At 38.2% G+C, this 22391-nt stretch overlaps 1 protein-coding gene across 4 annotated transcripts in view; it reads left to right on the top strand.

The window, feature by feature from the left end:
• Nucleotides 1-12431, top strand: part of LOC106625021 (uncharacterized) — a 33603-nt gene extending 21172 nt beyond the window's left edge. The window contains exons 2-3 of one of the 4 annotated variants that reach the window (XM_036360783.2): nucleotides 9779-10023; nucleotides 10650-12431. In XM_036360783.2, the coding sequence (XP_036216676.2) occupies nucleotides 9779-10023; nucleotides 10650-10706 (302 nt within the window). In that variant the 3' untranslated portion in view covers nucleotides 10707-12431. The remainder of the gene's footprint in view (nucleotides 1-9778; nucleotides 10024-10649) is intronic. The other 3 variants (XM_036360784.2, XM_036360781.2, XM_036360785.2) reach the window with 3 other exon arrangements.
• Nucleotides 12432-22391: the final 9960 nt, after the last annotated feature.

The raw sequence follows: 22391 nt of genomic DNA, 5'->3' as shown, positions 1-22391 counted from the left end.
GCGAAAAAGTGACAATATTATGTGTAGTAAGCAACAAGCGTTTAAGGCTAAGCACACAGTGGTGGTAAGAAAGAGAAAAACGCAGAATATTTGCCTTTCATTATGTGCTCAATTAAGAGAGCCTCGTGACTTAGATAAATATGAGCTGGTACTGCTATTATATACAGGACTTAAAACAAATGTCAAAAATCACACGTAAACAAATATACAAGTACAGAGATCTTTAACTTTGAGAAATAAAATACCAACAACAACAATAAAACAATGTATTTTAAATATCAAGCAACCGAGCGGCGATGATAGTGCTAATTATGCCGCGAACTGCAACAAAACTAACAACAATGAGTTGGAAAAAAACATGGAAAGCAGACCAAAAGCGCTGCGCTGTAAAAAGCACAAAAAAAGCAAGTAATACAATTGTCCTTGACAATGAACTCCGTTGCTGCTATGGTTATTACCAACAGTGACGGTCAAGTACGACGAAAAAGCAAAAACTACAACAACAGCAATTATATGATACTTGTTTAAAGTTGAAAAAAAAACAACATAAAAAATAAACAAAAATAAAAATTAACTTTGTCATGCCATTCTCGAGTAACGTGAGACCACAGCCGAGATATATCGCACGTTAACACACGTTTTGTCTGCAACACTCCTTCTGCTTGGCTGCGCGCCTCACCACAGCATCATTTAAGCCGAAAAGTTCGATAATGGCAACTTTTTAATTTTTTTATATATTTTTTTTTTGTTTATTTTTATTTCTTATTGTAGACCGACGAGCGCATTTACGTGTGTTGGAAATCCCAATAAGAAGTAATTAGAATAACAGGCAAATAAGCTGTCAACAAAAGTAAACAGCGCCGCAGCAGTTTGCCACGTTGTTTACAGTATTATTTTTATCGTTTGTCATTTTCAACATTAATTATTTCATATGCCTTAGTAAGCTACTCTAGGCTTGGCAAATATTTTTTTCTGTCAGTAATAAATACTTTTTAGCGATTATACAAACAAAAGAGTACACAAATATTTGCGTTTATACATTTTTTTTTGCTTCATTTCAAAACGCTTTAAAATTTTCCATTTTTTTCAGCTGCATAAACATTGTAGTTTTTTAAACACACTCACACGCGTTATTTATCAATGGATTATTCCAGTTTTTTTTTTTAATTATTTTTATAGTGATTTTAATTTTAAAGTAGCATTTATGGCTAGTGCCTGCTGAAGCATTTGTTTCTATAGGTACAAGTGCGTTTTATTATTAAAGTTTTTTTTTTTTTTTTTTTTTTTAAATCCATAAAAAATGTAGCAAGCAAGGTTGCATAAATAGTTGGGTCTTTAAATTTAGAAATTCGTGCGCGTTTACTTAGTAAAGCAGTCTAAAATTGTTAATTGTATAAGAAATGCTTCAGGTTTTGAATACTGCCGCCGCTGTACATATGTAACTAGAATTATAACCTTCGCCCCAACGTCACCCTCACCCACTGTGCGAGCTGTAAAAAAATTGAAATACAACAAACTACAAAATTAAAGTAAAAAAACAGCTTTAGTCACGTTCAATTACGTCGGGCGGTAGCGGCAGCAGAAAATGAACTACAGGCATTCGCCTGCTGATGGTAAATGACATTATTTTGTTGTTGTTATGCGCTCTTAAATTATTTTGTTTGACCAAAGCCAAGCAAAAAGCGTCAGAAAGTACTAACTTTGTTTGCAGCTCTTGTTGTCTGTTGATTGCAGTACACCGACAAACAATGACGACGAACGCGACAGCAACTGCGATGGCTACAACGACCTTAAAGCGTGGCCAATTAGCTGAGTTGCTGATGCTGCGACTATGATAGTTCGACCAGCACGAAAATCTTGCAGTAAAAATCATAAGGAGCGTGCAAGCTTGAGAGTTACGTAGAATCGTGGCTATGGCAGCGACGTCGGGTCTGTAGAAACGGTTCACTTGCGCTACTCGATGTAGAGACAGAAAGCAGAAACTGTTTTCATCAAATGTAGATGATTTTTATTTGAGAGCGTTCTCTACAATTGCGCCACAAATACGAGCGTAGTTTTGAGAAATAACGCCAGAGCATCTATAAAACATATTTCGTAAATTTTTTTTTAATTGTTACATTCTTAGACTTTCATGAAATATTTTTTTAAATTAAAATAATTTAATCGCGTGCGCTTGTTAGGTGCCTGACTTTGTCACCTCGAAAAAACATGCTTCTCATTGTTGTCACACTTCGGCCATTAGCATTGTCTGTTCTCATATAGAAATTGTTGTAATTTCCTTGATAGTGATTTTCTTTGATTTTTTCCCCGCTTACTTGACCACCTACGCCCAACAAACATACAAAATAATTGCAACATCACTCTTGTTTGCTGACAAAAAAAAAAAAAATCCAGAAAAAAAACAATAAAAACAGCGGTCACTCCACAAGTAAGCCAGCGGTAGACGCGGCCGACTAGCATGCTTATCCCCACTCCACGCTGCTCACACCACTTAACCGTTACAACATTTTTGTTGCTGCCACAAAATTGCACTTCAAATTGTTTTCCAAGCAGCGGCAATTTTCAAATTTCTAAGGTATTTATTGTTGCCTCTTGTTGTTGTCAAGCATTTGTTTTCCTCAAAGTTCGCTATGCAAATTATTGTGAGTCTGTGGCAACACATTGTTTGGCTGTTAATTTCCTCCTTTCACCCACACAAACAAACATACACAGTTGCAAGGCAACCGACCGGTCGCAGCTGAATTGTCAAACTCCCACTCACCGCAGTTGCAATAGTCGAAAATTGCCCATTTCTGCCCTGAAGAAGACCGACAACGCTCGATGGACAGCGTGACGATACGAGCAACATTAGCCGCACTGCGCCGGCGGCGGCGATGACGGGCGCCAAAACCGGGGGGGTAGAGCGTTCGCTCAACCTGTCCGGGTGACTTTGACTTTGATGTTCTAGCTGATTTGTTACATGCTAGTTGCAAGCCGCTGCCTGCTGACAGACCTTGTAGCTTATGCAGCAGCTCACTTTTCTTCCTTCTGCTGGGCATGGGGTTTTTCGCATCGATTTCCATGAAAATGTTTTATGTCATGCTGTTGATGTTCTTCGACTCTTGATGATGTTGTAGTCGTGTGTCTTTTGTAGTGCAATGTCGTTGCTGTTGTTGTGTGTGCTTGTATGTATTTTTGTGTTTGCTGTTAGTTGTCACTGCTGACGTTTTGTAGACAGCGACAACTGCTCCAACTGACAGCTACAATTACACGTGCACGCGAAGAGCGTTGACCACTAAGACGAACAATCGGACAGACCGGCCGACACTCAAGCGGTAGATCAACAAATGTTGATTTTATGCAATGGATATATAACAGCTTACAGCTTAAACAAACGAGTAATTATGTGTTCAGCTTGAAACAATTGAGCCCGAAAATTAAATAGGCTTGAAAACTGTAGACAGTATTATGGAAGTCGTGATAGATATCTTCGCTTAGGCTAGCTACTAGTGTAGCCTAGTCTGACCTAGTATAAAAATCTCAAAATATACTGCACTGAAAAGTAATCGCGCCGAAGCCAACGGCGGCTCATGCTTAAAAGCTAAAGAAGAAAATTTTCCAATCTGAAACGTAAATCATAATACAAAATGTATAAAATTGCGGCCATTGCCAGTATATATAATTCTAACAACTTTCGTTGTAGATTTACGTGAGTACCTGCCGGCGACGTCCCTACCTCACGGTGTTCAAAAAACACAGCGTATCAAAACAATGCGTTGATCAGCGCCCCAAACAATACGAGCTATTTGCAAGTATTTCTTTGGATACCAGTGGCAGTGTGTCTGGGCACACACTACCATCTTGGTAAGATTCGAGGCCGACCTAAAACCTCTTCCGTTTTCGGGTACGGAACCCATTTGCTTTTTGCAACTTCTTTTTAGAACTGAAAAAAAAACAGTTAAGCTGAATTTTCAATTCTTCCTGCATTTAGGTTTCAACCACAGCCACCACGAATCTCCCCAAAGGCCTTAACCCAATGAGCAGATTGGACCGAAGTCCAAGGGCTTTCTGCTCCCCGTGGTACCAGAAAGTCTCCGGTAAGACTGCGTAGCCGAAACTACTGCCAGTTGAGCTACCCATTACTCAATGACTGGTGACATTTGTCGCTTGAACTTCAAATGTCTTTTTATTCGCTTTTTTCATTTAAAGTGTTTCTAATATCAGTTCAAGCTGAGTATTATAGCACTATTCCTCAACATACTATGCTGATATTACTGTGCAAAGTATATAATAACAGTCATAGTGCATATTGGCTTTTAGTCGCCTTTTACGACAGACATGCCTTGCCGCGGGCATATTCTATCCCCTGCCCGCAGGGGTATATAATTCTAACAGCAAGTTGTAGAAAAACTGATGAACACCAGTTTTGACCAAGCAGCATACTCACGCGCAACTTTCCTTGGCCAATATATATCAACCGCCATAACGTATTTTAATAAGAATTTTCATAGTGTCGGAACTTGGACGAAAATGTTTTTGCATTTCCTTACCTCAACAATTAGAGTCTGGCGTCAGAGACGCACGAAATTTAACAATTTATTTCACGATCGAAGTTTGTAATTTGTCGACTACAACGGCTTTACAATTGGCAATAAATAATTCAACTAAAACATCCGAGTGAGTTTCAAAAATTATAACCAAACACCAACGAAAGTTGTTCAGAGTGAATGGAAACCCTGGCAAAGCTAAATCGATTACTTATTATTGCAAGCGCTTGAATTTTACCGGAATTTCAATCAAAATATATTTGTTTTGCTTTTCATTTCGCTTTATTTCGGTTTTTTTTTTTTGATCGTTTTTTGATCAGCCGAAGCTGTGCGTGCTCATATGTCAAGTTTGCTGTTCAAGTCTTCTGTTATGTCATTGAATTACACGTTTTTCTGCACCCATTCGAATTCCATAAGCATTTTTGACCCACAAAATATAAATCTGGTTTTCCGCACTGACATAACGTATTACAAACGCTAACGACTGCCACAAACAATTTGTGGCATATGCGCGAATAGGAATGAAGCAATCAAAATAAAAGCGCCAAGGCAGCAGCGTGCAACATTGAGCATTGAGTGCTCGAAACTAGTTCGCAACAAATACAAATAATACATAAAGCACACATATGCATGCTTGTGCATGTCTGCATGTGTGAATAAGCGCTTGCGCTTACATCGCTGGCAAGTATGTGTGGAGTGTGTTGTATGTATGTCGCGCGGTCAGCAGGCCGACGGCGTTGCATTTTCATTTTCTGACACATAATTCCACATTCGCCAGCAATCAACGGAGCTGCCAAACATGCGGCTGCAGGCGTTGCAAGCGCTGTGGCGGCCGTATGTTGAAGCATGCTGCAGGAAAATGCACAATGGAAAGCGTAGAATTTAGTTATGTGGTAGCATTGGCATTAGCAGCGCTTAAGTGACACACACACACACACACACACACACAGAAATGTGCTAGCGCTGGTTTTTTTTTTGTTTTTTGGTTTTTTTAAGTGTATGTGTGCCTGTGTGGCAAGCAGCGTTGTTTGGAAAATGTCTAAAGAAAACTGTGCTTAATTGCATTTGCGGCTTGTGGTGGGTAGTCACTCGCCAACGCCAGCCAATCAACACGTAAGCTGCCACACAAATATGCCTGCTTGTGACTGTGTAAGTGTGCCGCGCGCATATAGTCATGACGCACGGCGCTTGCATGCCGTAAAGAGGTGCTAATGACTGCTTCCAAGTAACAACGTGAAAAACAACGGATTTCAGAGAAAAGTGGCAGTGTGTGGCAACTGCAAAACTCACAACGAAGGCACGCGGCAGCAATGTTCTTAATCGCGTCTAGCGCGGCTTAACACACGTCGTCTCCGTGCTAGATATGTACGAGTGTGTATATGTGAGCTCTGGGTATATATGAGCACATGCGCATGCTTACCTGTGTATTTGTATTTGTGTCGGTTTGTTAGCGCCCGATAAATGTGCCATTAACACTATTTAATGTAAATTACAAAATTTCACTGCTGTGGCCTTTGGCATTTTGCACTTTGCCGACAATGACATTTGCGGCTGTAGCTGCGCAACACCAACAACAATTACAATAACTGCAACAAAGGCAATTATGTATTTACAGCTTGCTGTAGGCGCCTATTAGTACAAGTCATTATTTGCTCATAACAATTAACACACGCCGCCGACGGTGTGGCCAAGTTAAGGTGCAAGGTGTTGAGTTTATGCGTAAATAATTTTCGGAAAATTAAAAACTCATTTTCATCGCACATGAACGCTTGGATATGAGCACATGTGACCCAAATAAATTGGCGCCATTTAAATAATTATTTCACAGTCAAGAAATAGTGTGCGCATAGTGGTTAGTTTGAAAAGAGTCAGCGGCTTGCATTGGAACGTGTGTAGTAGCGCATAAGGAGACACTGTTATATGAGCAGAAGTTTATATTTCAAATTTAGACTTTATAGAGTTTGAAAGCTATTATATCTTTTTATTGGAAAACCTAAGAATCGGATGTATTAGCAATTTGGTTAGAAATTTTAAATACGCTGTTCGTTGCCTTGAGTAAAAATTCCATGATATACAATAGTTACACAATTTATTGTGGAAAGCCAGTTTCGAGAAAAATGCGTTTAAAGTTTTAAGTGATTTTAAGTGACCATATAGCTGACCTCGAGCGCGCAACTTTTCAAAGCGGTATCTTGAAAACTATTTCTGATATCAACTTGAGAATTTAGAACAATATTATAGAGATGTTATAGCATTAAATAAAACAACATAATTTTTTTTTTTTTTTTTAAACCGTGAAGCGCATGTAACCCCTTAATGCGCGTCAATTAAACATGTTTTGTGCAAGGTTGACAGCTATCAAAAATAAAAAATTAAAAAATGTATCCAAGCATACATTCTTAAAATCTTAAGCATACACATGGTTAATACACATACACATAAATAACTTCCTACCGAGTTGAGCAAACATTTATGAACACAAATATTTTCCCACAAATTCGAAAAACGCTTTGGCGCCACAAGGCAATACAAGTCTCAAATAAATATTTAATCAATTCATAAATCAGTATTAACCAATCGACACGGCTAGCTGCTACAAACTTAAGCGCTACACTTAAATTGAGGAAGCGCAGAAGAAGCTTCGAGCTTGTTAAGATTTAGTTAAGTATTTCATGTGCACAACTGATCTACAAAGATTAATGGTCTTGAGTTGATTAAAATATGTTATGAAAAAGACTCTAAACTCAACTGCTGCCAATGTCATGTAGGAATAAAGAAAACGATTGCTTGTTTAACTTGTGTGTGAGTAGTGGTGTGTGAAGATAGTTTCACAAATATCAACATTTTCTGATTAGAATTCGCTTAATTTTCATGGTGCATTGAAAACAATTGCCTGAAAATCAAAGCGTCACAGTTGTGCGCAAAAAAGAAAGTGACCCTTCTTCAGCCGTCGTTCTGCCCATTTAACGAGCTTTTAACACTTTTATCCATTTTCCATATCGCTACATTTGACGCCATCAAACGCACTATTAATCTTCGTCAACCTTGCCAGCCGCGTTCCATTGAACTAAAAAGTCCATAAACGCTTGCATTCGACCACGAGCAATTAGTGCGCTCTCATTTGTTTGCTCTTGTTAGCACTTTCCACCTCCAAGAAAGCTCGTAAACTCATTGCTATTAAGAGCAAAGAAATAAATAACTAATTAATCAGCGTTTGGCTATATTCGAGAACAAACATTTGACGTGGTTCATTCACTTTTTCTGTGCTAAAACAACAAACACGTAGAATGTGGCAGTGTGCGCGAGTCTGTACCGCACCATTAACCCAATTTCACTGCGCTCAGCAAGCGCTGATTTCACTGCGAACGCTTCTAGTTACAATAACAGCGCGCAGGCGTTTTTCCGCGTGGCATACACAATGTTTCGAGGGGGTTAGAGTGGGTGTAACAGCGCATATTACACATGGTTTAGCAGCGGCCTTACTAAGTGGCTGCTTAACTGAAAGAATTAGTTGGCTGCTTAACTGAAAGAATTAGTTGGCTCAGCGTGCTGCAGAGTGCCTGTTAAGCTGTGGCATTTAATTAAAATGAAATTATGTTCGCAGCTTAATCTATTTCAAGTTTTGCTGCTTGAAATTCCTTGGCTACTACCGAATGGCAGTCAAAAGACTTAGGCAACGAACTTGCGTGACAATTTTGCAATAAGTGTTGCCCGCGAAGCGCACGCGCGCACTTACATATCTATATAAACAGAAGTGGCTGAAAATATGTCAAATGTTGCACATGTATGAGTAAGGCTTGACCTTAAGGCTTAAGCGTTGTGCCGCAGAGTCAGGTTTAAGGCACGAATTAGTAGTGTTAAAAAGACGCTTATGCAATAGAAACAATTTTTAATTAATTATTCTGTTATGCTATAATTTCGTAATTATTTAAATTTGCATTTACAAGCAAGAAAACAAGACAAGCAATGCGCATTCGATTTGACGCTTCCTACTTATGATAGCTGAAGCAGCGCAAACGGTTGAACGATCCAATACTATTTTGCTGTTTATTTAACGCTTGTTAGCCAATTCTTAGTGCCATCAGCTCAAGAGATATTAAGACAAACAACAAAAAGCAAAAGCAAACCGGCATTCATTAAGCATATAGTAAACGAAAAAAAAACTTAGCAAACTGCTGTGCTGAGTCTCCATACCCAGCGCTTAGTAATTTTTTACACATATATTTTTAAGTAATTATCTTTATAAAATCAATAATCATTTATCTTTGCATTTGTAAATTGTTCATCAAAAATTTTTATTTCATTTTATTTACATAATTTCATTCATACCACTCATTTTGCCACCAATACGAACACCATCAACATCAATCACCCTACATCATTGTTCACTGGTTTCATGTGCACCACACCAACAACAAAAATATAAAATCATGTAACTTTAATTAAAACGACACATGTCAATGATACTAAAATGTTGATAAAAAAATGTTTGCAATCATTTAAAAAATTATCAAAATTGTTAAACGAAAACTCGTTAAAAATATTAATTGAAAAATCATAACAAAACACGCTAATAATTAAACCAAACACTCATAATCATAAAATAATAAAATAAATCAAAACCACCATCATAAATGCATGCCATAAATTTAAACAAAAAAAAATTAATTAAAAAACACTTTCATATTTGTTTAATTACGCTTTTATCACTTCCACGTGATTAACACAAACCGCAAACGCATTACCAAAAACAAAAATCATTTTGAAAAAAAAAAAAACATAAAACCAACATGCTTTTGTACATAAAAATCCACTAAATTTCCTTCACAACAAATACATCAATCACCCATCAATCAAATTGTGTATAAATATTTATGTTTGTGTGTTTATTTGTTTGTTTTTTCATATGTTTTTTTACCACCACACCCCGCAAATTGCTTTGGTTGTTTGGTTGCGCGCGTCTACCCACCACGAATACAATTAAACTGCAAAAAAAAAAAATATAAATAAATTTTTAAACATAAACAAAAACAAAAAATACCCGGTGTTTGTTGGGACGGTGTCATTTCGTTGGAATTTATATTTTTTCTGGTGTCTAATCATAAATATTTTGTATAAAATTCCAAAAAACAAAAAAACAACAACAAAAACAATAACCCGTATGCTTTGGTGTAACGTTACGTAATTGAAAAATAAATAAAATTATAAATAAATAATTGGATATTGTACAATGAAAAAAACGCAACGTGCAGATCGCGTTGCCTTGGTCACCGCTGCACCACCGAGCTACACACGTATGTATCACTATTTTCCAGCACATTTATCAGCGCACCCGTTTTGTTTTTATCCACAACCACCCCCACCACCACCGCCACCACCAATTCCACCGCCAACGTTGACACAATTGCCCTCACCACCGACACTCAAACAATTGGGCAACTCCCTATCGTCAATGACACAAGCACATATCGCACAGACACTCCGGTATCCAGGTAAGGTTTGTATTTAATGCTTTATTATATACCAAACTTAACTCTTATTCAATACACATACGTCATTATGTAATAATATTGTACAAATGTTTATATATATTTATATGTGTTGGCTTGATTGCATGCGATTTCAATATAAATAATAAGAAAACTAAATGAAATTAAGTTTTATATGAAAAGCTTCTAAAATTTATGATTTCTTGTCTAAATAAGCGCAAAAAGTTTACTTCTAATAAAGATTTTATTAGACATTCTTCTCTTGAATTTTGATAATCTGAGATTATAAATTTTCGTTATTTTCCTCAGACTCAGTATTCTCTGCATTAATTTTAAGAATATAAATGTAAATTCCTTATAAGGCAACAAGCATGAAGTTGCTCAAAGCACTGGTACCTCTAGCCCAACACTTTTCACTTGCTGATCTAATAGCATAGTAAAAGACTGAGAAAAAAAATTTCATTTAAAGATTTAAAATACTTTCCAAATATCTCACATAACTATTTGCATATAAAAGTTGATTTCTAAGCTTCTCACTAGCTTGTAGTCTCACGTCTTTTTTCCATAGCAAACTTACTTTTCAGCATTTTCTTCTAACATTATTTTCATTTTGCTTTATCCATCCATTCGGCAGGTTTATTTATACGACCCGATGAGACCAATCTTTACACGACGTTGGAACCAACACTAAGCAGTAATCCGAACGTGTACTTCCAACGCGGTGGTGCCGTACATCCGGGCATGATGTATTAGGCACAAGCAACGAACTCCATGCGAACGTTTAAAAATTCACAGCGACACAAGTGAATTGAGAAAGATGACATTGACTGCTGGCAGTGGTGACAAAAAGCCGCGCGACAGTCGAGCACTGAGCAACTCAAAGTATAAAAGTATAACTTAATGCAATACGAAACGCTAAGCTAAGTTACAAACTGAAAACAAATTTTATTTTTTATTAACTTAGAATTATATGAAAATCAATTTTATAGCACATAAGTCCAACACTTAAAGTTGTAAGAACTCCACACGTGCACATTTGCTCCCAGGGAGTGTATTTTATATAAGTATTACTTAAGCTTAGTTGTACTTAAGCGCTTAAGCAAAAACGAAAGGAAAAATATATGAGTAAGCATAAATGAGGAAGCGAAAGCGTTACGAAAATAGATTTATGAAAACAAACAATTGGTTCGTAAAAACTTAAGCCGTATTTCATAAGCGACCACAGGCATAAAAAATAAACTAAGCGATTTAAGAAACGAACACTCATAGCACATTAAGCGCAATTAATGCTAGATTTACTTCGTATTGTATAATTATAAGCTAGAGAACATTAGCGCCACAACATCTTCATATAAGGAAGTTAACAAAACACAGTTTTAGAAATGAAATTACGCTCACTTCATATTTCCACAATTTGCACACGATTTTCAACGCGCCACCCTATTAGTGATGGGTGATTAATTAATAAACACTCATTGCAGAGTGAGTTCGTGTTATTACAGCGGCGCGCGGAACGAGAAGTTCATGCTACCGGCGTTGAGAGCAAGAAACAAAACAAAAAAAAAATTGAAACAAGCGCCTAGTCGTTGCACGTGATATGCTCCGCTAAACGCTCAGCTTAAGCATCAACAGCTGCCGTACACGCCGCAGGGAAAGTGACGTTGCGTAAGTCGACGGCCGACAGTCGAAGGCAAACAAAACTGTACAAAGGAAAAAGCAACTGTAAGCCGAAGAAATGTTGAATGAAGTGCTTTCGGTTTTTATTTTGATTGCCAATTTCTAAATACACTCGCCAAACAACAGCTCAGACATGTGCTTTGTTGGCATTTTAATAACAATAACGTTTTTTTTTGGTGTTTTATATGCCTCGCATCTCGCTGCCGCGCATAAGTAGGCATGTGCAGCGCCGCCAAATGCGCAGTGAGCATGCGCAATATTCGAGTGCGGTGCACTTAAAGTATAACGAAAGAAATACACGCATTTTTGTGGTGGCTTTCAATAAATTTTTTGCGCAGCTTGAATTAGTTGAAAGCATTAAATTTTGATTTTCGATTTTTAGCTTAAGTACCAATGCACTTACGTAAGTTTAAGTCTACTTTTAATTGCTAGCAATTACATGTAAATAAACGATAATAATAATAATTACAAAAATAATAACAATAACGTGAAAGTAAGAGCAGTAACTGTATGTTTAGTGTTAAGCAAGTCTCTTAATATTTACTTATGTATTACAATAAGCGCTTCCATACTCGTATATTTGTGTGTTTTTCTTTAAGTATTAATGGTAAGCATGTAAGTGATGAAATTGTGTATTTGTAAGTAATTCGCCGACTTGTCAATACGAACCTTTTATACTGTGACAATGTATGAAAAGAGTAAAATTTTAAATAAAATACTTATATCGAGTTAACAGAAATATATGTATGTAAATACAACGCTGTCTTTTAACATAGTTTAAACGATTTTAAGCAGGTAAGTTTGATAAAAACAAGCGATACATCAATTTTAGCACTTTAGGGCTTTAAACAAGCAGTAAGCTGTTGCAGTACCAAAGAATGTTCGACAAGGCACAAGCTAGAAGTATCTAACTGTATAATATAATATTAAAGCTTCATAAATAGCAGGTGTCACATGACATTTTTATATTAAAGTACTGATTTTATGAATATCGCCAAGACAGCGCCACCTTACCTAAGAGCTACGAAGTATTTGCTCTACTAGTGTAATAAAGTCTACTCAGCCAGTCAGTTTAAAATATATGAACCACAGCGACACCATTCTGCTAAATTTTCAAGATTTTTAAATGTTTTCGTAAGCATTTCCATGGTCATACTGAACACAAATGTCGAACATAACCGTTCACTTTGACAGCTGATATGAGCGCAATTGCGGCAGGAAATTCTACTGCTCTAAAAAACACTCTTTAGTTTTTTCATTGCATTACTCAGGTTGCCTTTAAAATTTCGAAATTTGGCAACCCTAGCGTTGCAATCTAACCACTCACAACTTTATCCTAAAGTTTGACATTTTTGATGCCATACATACTCAGAACGTTTTGACATACGGACGCTATTTGTGTTGTTAACAGTAACTCAAAATATTCATCTCGGCAAAAAAATGGAAATAAATCAACTCAGAAAGTTTTGACATACAAACACTATTTGTGTTGTTAACAGTAACTTAAAATGTTCAACTCAGACAAAAAATGGAATTAAATCACGAAAATTTTAACGCGATTATCTTTCACAACTTATGAACTTATTTAAATTTTTGGTAATGAAACTTCAACAAAGACCTATATTTATCGATGGTATGTTGATTTCAATCGATGTCGTAGATCAATCCAAAGCGAATTTCGTGGCGGTGGACCAAAATCAGTCGTTGTTCTGTTGCCTATCGTCAGATTGAGACAACTATAGGCATTTGTGGGATCAGCACACATTCAATATTGCCAATATTGCATGAAAATTTTACTGTAAAAAAATTGTGCGTGTTGGAGCTGACACAATTTGTCAATTGCTCAAAAATAAAGGCTCGTGTCGATTGGTTCAGAGAAATTTGAAACGCGTCTATGACATCGTAACAGGTGATGAATCGTGGATTATTTGGAGCCCAAAAGTAAACAGCAGTCGACTGTATGGGTGTTAACAGATAAACCGAATTCAACCAGAGTTGTTCGCCATGCCACCAAGACAATACAGAACAGTATATTTTGTGTGATACACAATCATTTGTTTGCCAGTTGTCTTTTAAAAAAGGAGAAAAACCAACCGCCGCAGATGGATCACTCTTTACCACGACAATGCAAGTTCTTATACATCGACTAAAACCACTGCATTTTTGAGCACTCAAAACATCGATTTGATGAGTCATCCACCGTATAGTCCTGACTTGGCACCGAATGACTTTTTTTTATTGCCGTACGTAAAAAATAAACTAAGCGGTTAACGTGCGGTCAACGTTTTTCGATAACTGAATAGGCGCTTGATGCGTTCAGAACACATGCTTTGAAGATACCTCAATCTGTGTGGAAAAAGTGCTACGACAATTGGTGCAAACGCATGCAAAATCGTATAGAACTTAATGAAGATTATTTTGAAAAGTGATAAAGCGATTTTCAATGATTAACATTTGCTGTTGTTCGCTAATACCGAAATATAAAATGCAACCCTCGTATTAAGACCGTTAGTTCTTCAAAAATATAAGCAGTTCCATATGTACATACCTAAATATAAATATAACCTAAATTAATTCTTTAAGCTTGTAGCCACAAGTAATTTACTACTTAGCACTTTCTAATAACATTTACACTTGAGTGCTTTTCGAAAATTCATAATTAGCAGTAAAAATATACATTTTCTGTTGCAACCGAAAGAACAGTAATATTTTGCAGCATTTCTTAGGCAGCGAGGTATTTTCACTACACTAGCTTCTTGATTCAATGCATGACCAATTACTAATTGCTATAACTCATGCGATATTATTTTGGAGTTGTGAGGCAACGGTTGCTTCAGAGTTCCAAAAGAGAGTTATGAAAAAATGCAAAGTTCTATTAACTTCAAATTGCGGTTATGTGGATAATACGTTACTTTCAAAAGCTTGGCTTAATTATTTGGAAATGCTCTTCAAGCAAAAACTTTAGTCATACATTGCTAATATTGAACTTCTGAGAAGCATGAGAAGCTCTCTACAGTTCGCAAGAATGCAAAGCTGTGCCACCATTTCCGCAGCTTATACTTAAACCATAATATGACCGATTGACAAGTGATAGAGTTTTCTACACCGCAGTGACTTATACAAGCGCAGACACAGTGCGTAGGATAACGAATAAAGGCTACTAACTTTAGGACAGTTCAGTATGCTGGAAAGAGTAAAGATGCTGTCACAGTAAATTAGCAACATGATTAATTATGCCTCACTAATCAAGGAGATTGTAAATGTCAAATTAAGGCAAACTGACAGCTGATGCTACGTTCGTACATACAATGTGAGCGCATTGAGTGGGGCACACTGAATTCGAGGTTGATTGAGTGGGCAGCAACGCGCGCGCTAATAATTGGAACGGAAGAACTGGCGTCACGATAGACTGACCACAGCAGCAATGTCGCACATGCACCACCAGTGTGGCACGCACTTTGCAGCCGCAGCTTCACTACTCTACTTTATCCGCGCCTAATCCACTTAAGTCAGCGCGCATGAATGCAATTCATCATGTAGTCCTATGCTGCAATATTGTGGCCGCAGCTAATTCAAACTTATGCAATAATCTGAGTCGATGCACAAAACTGGCGCTGAGTAGACAAATCGCGCAGAGAAATAAAAGCAAATGCGCCAACATTGACCGCCAGCTCCAACGGCTGCGACGCATGCGTTAAATTTACCATTTAAGGCAATCGATTTCAATTAATTTTGAATGTGCAACACAGTGCCATGACATTGGCGCAACACTTTTGGCACGCGCTGACAGTGGGTGGATGTTGGCGACGGAGCGCTGTGTGTGCATTTAAAAAAATGGAGCAGACTCGAATTTTAGCTGCCTCTTTTGCATTATCGAATAGCAGTAACATCGCTGCGCTGTGGCGTGTTTGAGCAGATTCGGTGTTGCTGCGTCGCCTTGGCGCCATTGCAACGCCTTCAACCACTTTTTGAGTTATGAAGTGTGCTTGGCTGTGGAAGTGCGCCGGCTATGGCATGGCAAAGTTGTATATGTATGTGAGAGTATCAGCGCCAGTCTCGCTTGTATAGTCGCAACAGCTAAAGGGCGTGCATGGCTTGCGCGCTGTCATCCTTGCCGTTTCTTGTTGCTTTGCATAGCCGCGGCATGGTAGAACCAGATGATTGGCGTGTTGGCCTCAGTTTACAGCAGCATGCCAGAAGCTGCAATTGCTTTACTTTAAAATACCAACCAACGAATAACGGATCTTGTTGGCTAGCTTATATTGCATAGCGTTAGAATGTTGCATAGCTTTGCTGGCTACATTTCTTTGAAGCGTATATATAGAAACTGACATTTTCTGGAGGAAATTCGAGAAGCGCTTTTTAGATTATTAAAATAAACTTTTGGGATTTCGCATATTTTCTGCTATTTGCTTTGATTTATTGATATTGCTGAACCAACGCCAATAATATTCGTGATGAAATATACCAAAGGAAAAGTTCATTCCAATAAGTCAAGGTGCTCAAGGTGTTTGGCAACTTCATCCCTGGCTATTTGCACAGAGCTCTGCAACTTTTTTAGCATTATTTTTTATTTTTTTTTTCATTACAAGCAAATATAATTTAAAAAAGTTTAATTTCCAACACTCAAAGCAAAATTCCTGAATTTCAGCTCAGACATACAGACATGGTATTTTCTGCAAATATTTAAGGTATTTTCACACTTTCGAACGCGAACATTTCGCTGAAACCCATTAGTGGCAACAATTCGAGCGCCCGACACTTCTTTGACGAATTCCATGATCGGCGTAAATGAAATTGTTACACCGACCAAGTCACTCACTAATTGTTGCCATAATGAGATTGCAATGGCCGTGACTCAAGTGATGTCCAGACGCACGCTTAGTGTATGGGTATGTGTGTGTAGTATTGCTAGGCGTCGTTTTCAAATGAACTCGCCGCTTGTAATGTTGCAGCAAGGCAAGTGAGCGCCATAATTGAACGCTGGGGAGCAGAGTCGCGGCAGCTGAAATAGCGCGTCAAAGCGCAGAAGTGCCGCGCATGTGCAGATAAACGCCTGCTGGCGGGTAGGTGAACTAAACTAAGTGAGCCGGCGGCAGTCAGTTACTTCGTACAACATCTAGCGCAAAAACCTTAAATGCACAACGCGACGCAACGCGTGCAACAAAGTAGGAGTAATAAACTTCGTAGAAAATGTGAGATCCCCAGCGACAATTGCAGCGAGCGCCGACTAATAATGCGGCGACATTGACATGCTGGCTGATTTTTAGAATACAAGCGTGTAGTTGTTTTTGCAACAAGACAAGAGTGCTGGCGTCTGTTGGAGCAGTTGCAATTACGACAAATATGGAGTTGGCGCTGACTTTCGTTGTGCAGTGTTAGTTGCCGCCGTTGTTGTTTTTATTGTCGACGTTGATTTCTTACCTCACCGTCTGGATAGACTGGCAGAGCTAGCAAACAAACCATTTCACGCTGAGCTGTCAGTGTCACACAATAAATGATACCGCAACTGATAAGATTGACAGGGCGCATAGCAGAGCGCAAACGCGTCGTTTGTGCGGGACAGCGGCGGCGTCGCAAGCGGCATGTAGCATGTACACGTCTAGGCAACGCCTGCCAGCAAAAATGTAGTGATAAAGAAAGCAAACGAATGCGCCAACTAACAGAACTGCCAGCGCTGTCCAGAGCTAAGCGTTGACGACTGGCTCAAAGGGCGGCGCGTACAGTACAAGAAGCGTTCGCATAAATATAAAATATCAAGCTATGTGCGCTGGAAGCTTTTGATTGGCATTTAACAGCCGCAACAACAGCAAAACCACACACACACATACAAACAACCATGCGCGACAATAAAGAATTGTAAAAAGTGCTCAAATGTGTAACAAGAGCGGAATTTCATTTGATTTCATTTTGCTATGAATAAGCGGTCCGCGCATATGGCGTATCGAGGAGATCACACTAAAATTTGATTGACTTGTGTTATGCGCCGCGGCAGTGCCGGTTCACTGCTGTCTATCTCATTGAGATCGCTCAGCTTTAACATACTCAGCCGCTTTGCTAAACTGCGGGTGTTACTTTAATTGAGCGCAACGCAGTATTAACGAATTACGAACGAATCGACTTATTATATATTATATATAAATATCGTCTATGCCCGCTTGTCTGGTTCATGGCAACACAAAGAAGCTAGAGTATTTCTGCAAAATATTTATTTAAAAATCATGTATTCGTGTTGCGTAATCTTGCAAATATCGATGCAGCACGCTTTGGAGTCTGTTCAGTAAATGCATACAAACACTTTGCAATCTGCTCAGCTTATAAATAATATTTCATACACTCCCACAATACAATTAAAATTCCATTGGTCGGACAAATCGTTTAATTGCCGCCATAAGAACTTCGCACTGGCGAAATTTTTGTTCATGTTCCTGTGTTGATTTCATTTCAGTAGTTTCTTTTTGCTACATTGTTTTTTAGTGAACCCACAATAGTGCGCACAAGTTGCAAGCAACGAAAGTGCCAGGCATAAATTTTCTTTTGCGCGCGCGGCATTTTTGTGCCAATACAGCAATATATTGGCGCTGTCGGACAACTGCTGGAAACCTTTTTGGCTTTCTCATATCTATGCGCTGTCAAATTGAAATCATAAAAGTCATATTTGGAAATTTACTTGCCACACGCCGCCACATTTTGCGCAAATGCCGAGGAAACAATGAATACCAGTGCACAGTCAATGGCTGGCAGCGGCGGCAGCAGATGGCAGCACCGATAGGCAAGGTCGGCAGCGACTAGCACTTTAGGCGCTTCGTAAAGAAGCCAACGAGCTAATGGAAGGCGTTGGTGGTAGATGAATCATTGTTCACTGGCAACAAAGCAGCCATGGAAGAGCCGCAAATCATTGAATAAACGCGTTGCCGATATTGTAGCTGCGAGCAGCTGCGCAGAAACGTGACTTCTGGGTAAACGCCCAGCGAAAAATGTGCAGTTCTGCGGGAGCCAAATCGAAGTGAATTACGGTTAAGCTGAGCGCACATAATTAGCTAAAGTATATAACGGTAAAAGTGATTACACATTGAAACTGAAATAGAAATTCGAACCAAGGTGTTTAGAGTGAACGTTATATCGATACAACTGAATTATTATAACCATTCATTATGTTATTGAAACCAGACATTCTGCTAAGATCGAGATGTACTTCTACTTTTACCGCTTATAGCTTTCGGTATGGTGTTCAGCGCATATTTGTACACGAAAAACTAACCGAGCCTTTCTGGAAACACTTGACTACTAGATATGTGCGTTTAGCTTAAGTGTGAATCTAAGCTGTGAAACTTTTTCTATTCGTTATGCTTCGAAGTGTAATCGCGCACAGAGAGTTCAGCGCTCTCACAACTTTTTCGAAGCAAATGTCATAATTGCAGCAGTATTGCGAAAGGTATTTGAATCTGTATCATTTTAGGGTGATACTGCAGCATATACTTCCTGTTATCGTTTGACATATTAGCCCATGCCACCTACGCGTTTACATGCATACCACCGACAAGCGCCCGATTCTACACAAAAATTCACTGCAAAATGATATATGTATATGGAGAAGTGTATACCCATAAATAAACATGTAAGCGCTTATTTGACACACGCACAAACAAATAGCATTAAAGCCATGCGAGTACATTGTACCTCAAGTGCAAACTTAATAAATTTACGCCACTGTTATCGTAAATTCACTTTTGCTGAAAAATGCCATTTTTCTTTCTTCCACAAACGGCGACGTACAACTAAATGGGTCGAAGAGGTACAAAAATAAGGAATACCATAAAATGCTAAGTAGGCATACACACACACACACACACATACATACATACACGGCAAACATATGAACATTTGCAAACCTATGGATGAACGTTGAAGCCTGTGGAACCAGCAGTGAGTCCAGCGCTGACGGCTGCTCATTTGGCGCGCATTGCTTTTTGTGGCACGGTGCATGCTGGGCTTTAATCACAAAGTGTCAACATAAAACACCCAATGCTATAAGTAATATGTTGCAATAGTGAAATAGCGAAATATATAGCAAACCAGTAGGTATAGTTTGAAGCCCTTCGCGCTTGGACAACTAGCGCTGGCTGTTCTCGGTGGGCAACCCACAGTCTGCTCTAGCTGCCTCTGCGCAAATGCGTGGGATTTCCATAGCAGCTCGCTGCCAACCGTTGAAAGGCTTACAACATAAATGTGCATATATATATATATATATATGTTTGCGTGTGTGTGTGTCTGACGTGCGGTGTATTTTACTTTCGTTGTTGGGTAGATGGTAATCTCATTACGCCTCTTCCATAATGGTATTCTGAGCTTTTTTTTTTGTTTTTTTGTATTGGATGCTTCTTTTTATTTATACTCAATAGTTTGGCTACCTTTTCACGGCTTGACATATGTGGAGCATTAAAGGCACTTTTGCTTTTAAATAGCTGAGCAAATGAGAAAGAAACAAGTTTCTTAATATGCAGAAACATGGCAGTAAAGCTTAACTTATTAGAATGGAGACATTGGCTCTCTCTGATATATTGATCTGCGAAGAAAGCATATGAATACACACGGAGTACGCAGAAGGCTGGTAAATGTATTACTACTCAGAAGTATGAACAACTGAAAGCTCACGTTTTGAGTTCGGGGTCAAAAACCGTGCAAAACATGTGTAAAATCACATGACTAGGGCGTCATGAATAACACAAGATACAGAATGGAGTATTTCCATTAGTTACAGCTCTAAATATATTCCTAATTTTTTAACCAAAACCATGTTAAACGCCTGAGCAGTGTACTGAAAGTCTGTTCGTAGTCGCCACTTATGGCACAAATAGTCACCGACGCAAAACCGTGGCCCGAATTCGCTGATACGACCTATCTTATGAGAGCGCAATGTAAATCAACAGTCACCACTGCTTCTACCGTTTGCTTCAACAGAACGTACGGTAGGATATCCGCGAAAATTCGATTTTTTCTGTAAATATATAAACGAGTGAACTGAGAGTGAGAGATCTCTTGCAACGCAGGGTTGCCAATCTCGATATTTTGTAGTAATTAAAAAATGAACTTGAATATATTTGAAATATTCTTAAAATAACTCAAAATCACAGTCCAATATATTTATTTATAAATAGGTAAACTTTTTTTTACTAGTTGGATTTAAGTTTTGAGCTTTTACATTATGAAAAATTATAACTAAAAATCTAAATGTGTGAAAAATCGTGTATACAAATAGAACAATGGCAACATTGTTGAAATGAAAACAAAAGAGAACAACTGATTTCTGCGTTGCCACTACGGGCATAACTTTGAACAAATTTGGTTAGATACGAGCGGTAAGTACGAAAGGGAGGAATGCCGGTGACTGTTTGTGCTATTATACATACAAGTATATGCATTATATTCTCAATATCTTTTCGTAGCATTTATTAAGACTTTGCAGTCAGCTTTTGCGCTGCTAATTTCCAACAGTTTCAACAACGCATTTGTAAGGAAATTAGCTAAGCGTTGCAAACGTCACAAGTCCACTAAGTTACGTTTATGTGCTAGATGTGAGTGTAAATTTTTTTGCTGCGCAGTTACTTCTGAACAGCGGGTACAGACTCTGTTCGCCGATTGTAGTAAACGGCAGTCAAGATATAGCCAAAGCAGCTGCCACTCGTCTCTAGGATTTGAATTCCTTTTATGGGTGGCGGCGTTTGCTATTGGTGTTTATTTGCTATATATTTCAGCTGCTGTTTGTATACCTTTCACCTCTGTCCTCCCAGCTCTATGTCAGATATTTATGGAATTTATGTTTGTTCGTTGCAAAAACAGTCACATAAAAAGCACACAATACAATAAGAAAAGCTTCACAATAAAACACAAAAGGTTGTCTGCATTGTTGTGCGAGTACAAGTTGTCTGCTGTGTCGCAAGTAACAACAAATTTATGTTCACTTCGGTGGCATAATTCTAACATGACTGGCTGACGTGTTTCCTCGCTTGTAACAGGCGCTTGTTCTTATTGTTGTTGCTTCGTTTTGTTTAACAACAATGCAATTTCGTATAGAAATTTGCATGAAATTCACTTTTCGAAGCAAACGAAGTTCCGCCTAACTCATTTTCGGTTTTCTGACTGTCGGGTTTCGGGCTGTCGAGTTGTGCATTTTAACCGAAAATCAATCACTGGAGTACACTTTCTAACAAAATGTATATACAGTTTATTTTGCTTACTGTGGCACCGAACACTTTTTATATTGAAGTCGACTTTTATGACGTAAAAAGGAAAACCATTTAATTAGCATTTGACTATTTCATATACCATTTCCTTAAGTTTCTAAAATCATCGCATTTCCCCGATAATGAAGTCAATAAACTGTGACTCGCGTATGCAAGTACGAATCGATTTGTGGAAACTAGGGTGGCCCTGTTCTTTCGCTTTGTTTTCTTATGCTTCAAACAGTCACCGACATTCCTCCCTTCCGTACTTACCGCCCGTATCAAACCAAATTTGTCATTGTTCTATTTGTATACACGATTCTTCACACATTTAGATTTTATATATTATAATTTTTCATAATATAAAAGCTCAAAACTAAAATCCAACTATTAAAAAAAACCTTACCCATTTATAAATAAATGTATTCGACTGTGATTTTGAGTTATTTTAAGAATATTTCAAATATATTCTAGTT

The sequence above is a fragment of the Bactrocera oleae genome, chromosome 6 (assembly GCF_042242935.1).
Source record: "Bactrocera oleae isolate idBacOlea1 chromosome 6, idBacOlea1, whole genome shotgun sequence".
Lineage (NCBI taxonomy): Eukaryota > Metazoa > Arthropoda > Insecta > Diptera > Tephritidae > Bactrocera > Bactrocera oleae.
The sequence above is the reverse complement of the archived record's forward strand: the minus strand, read 5'-3'. Positions and strand labels throughout refer to the sequence as shown.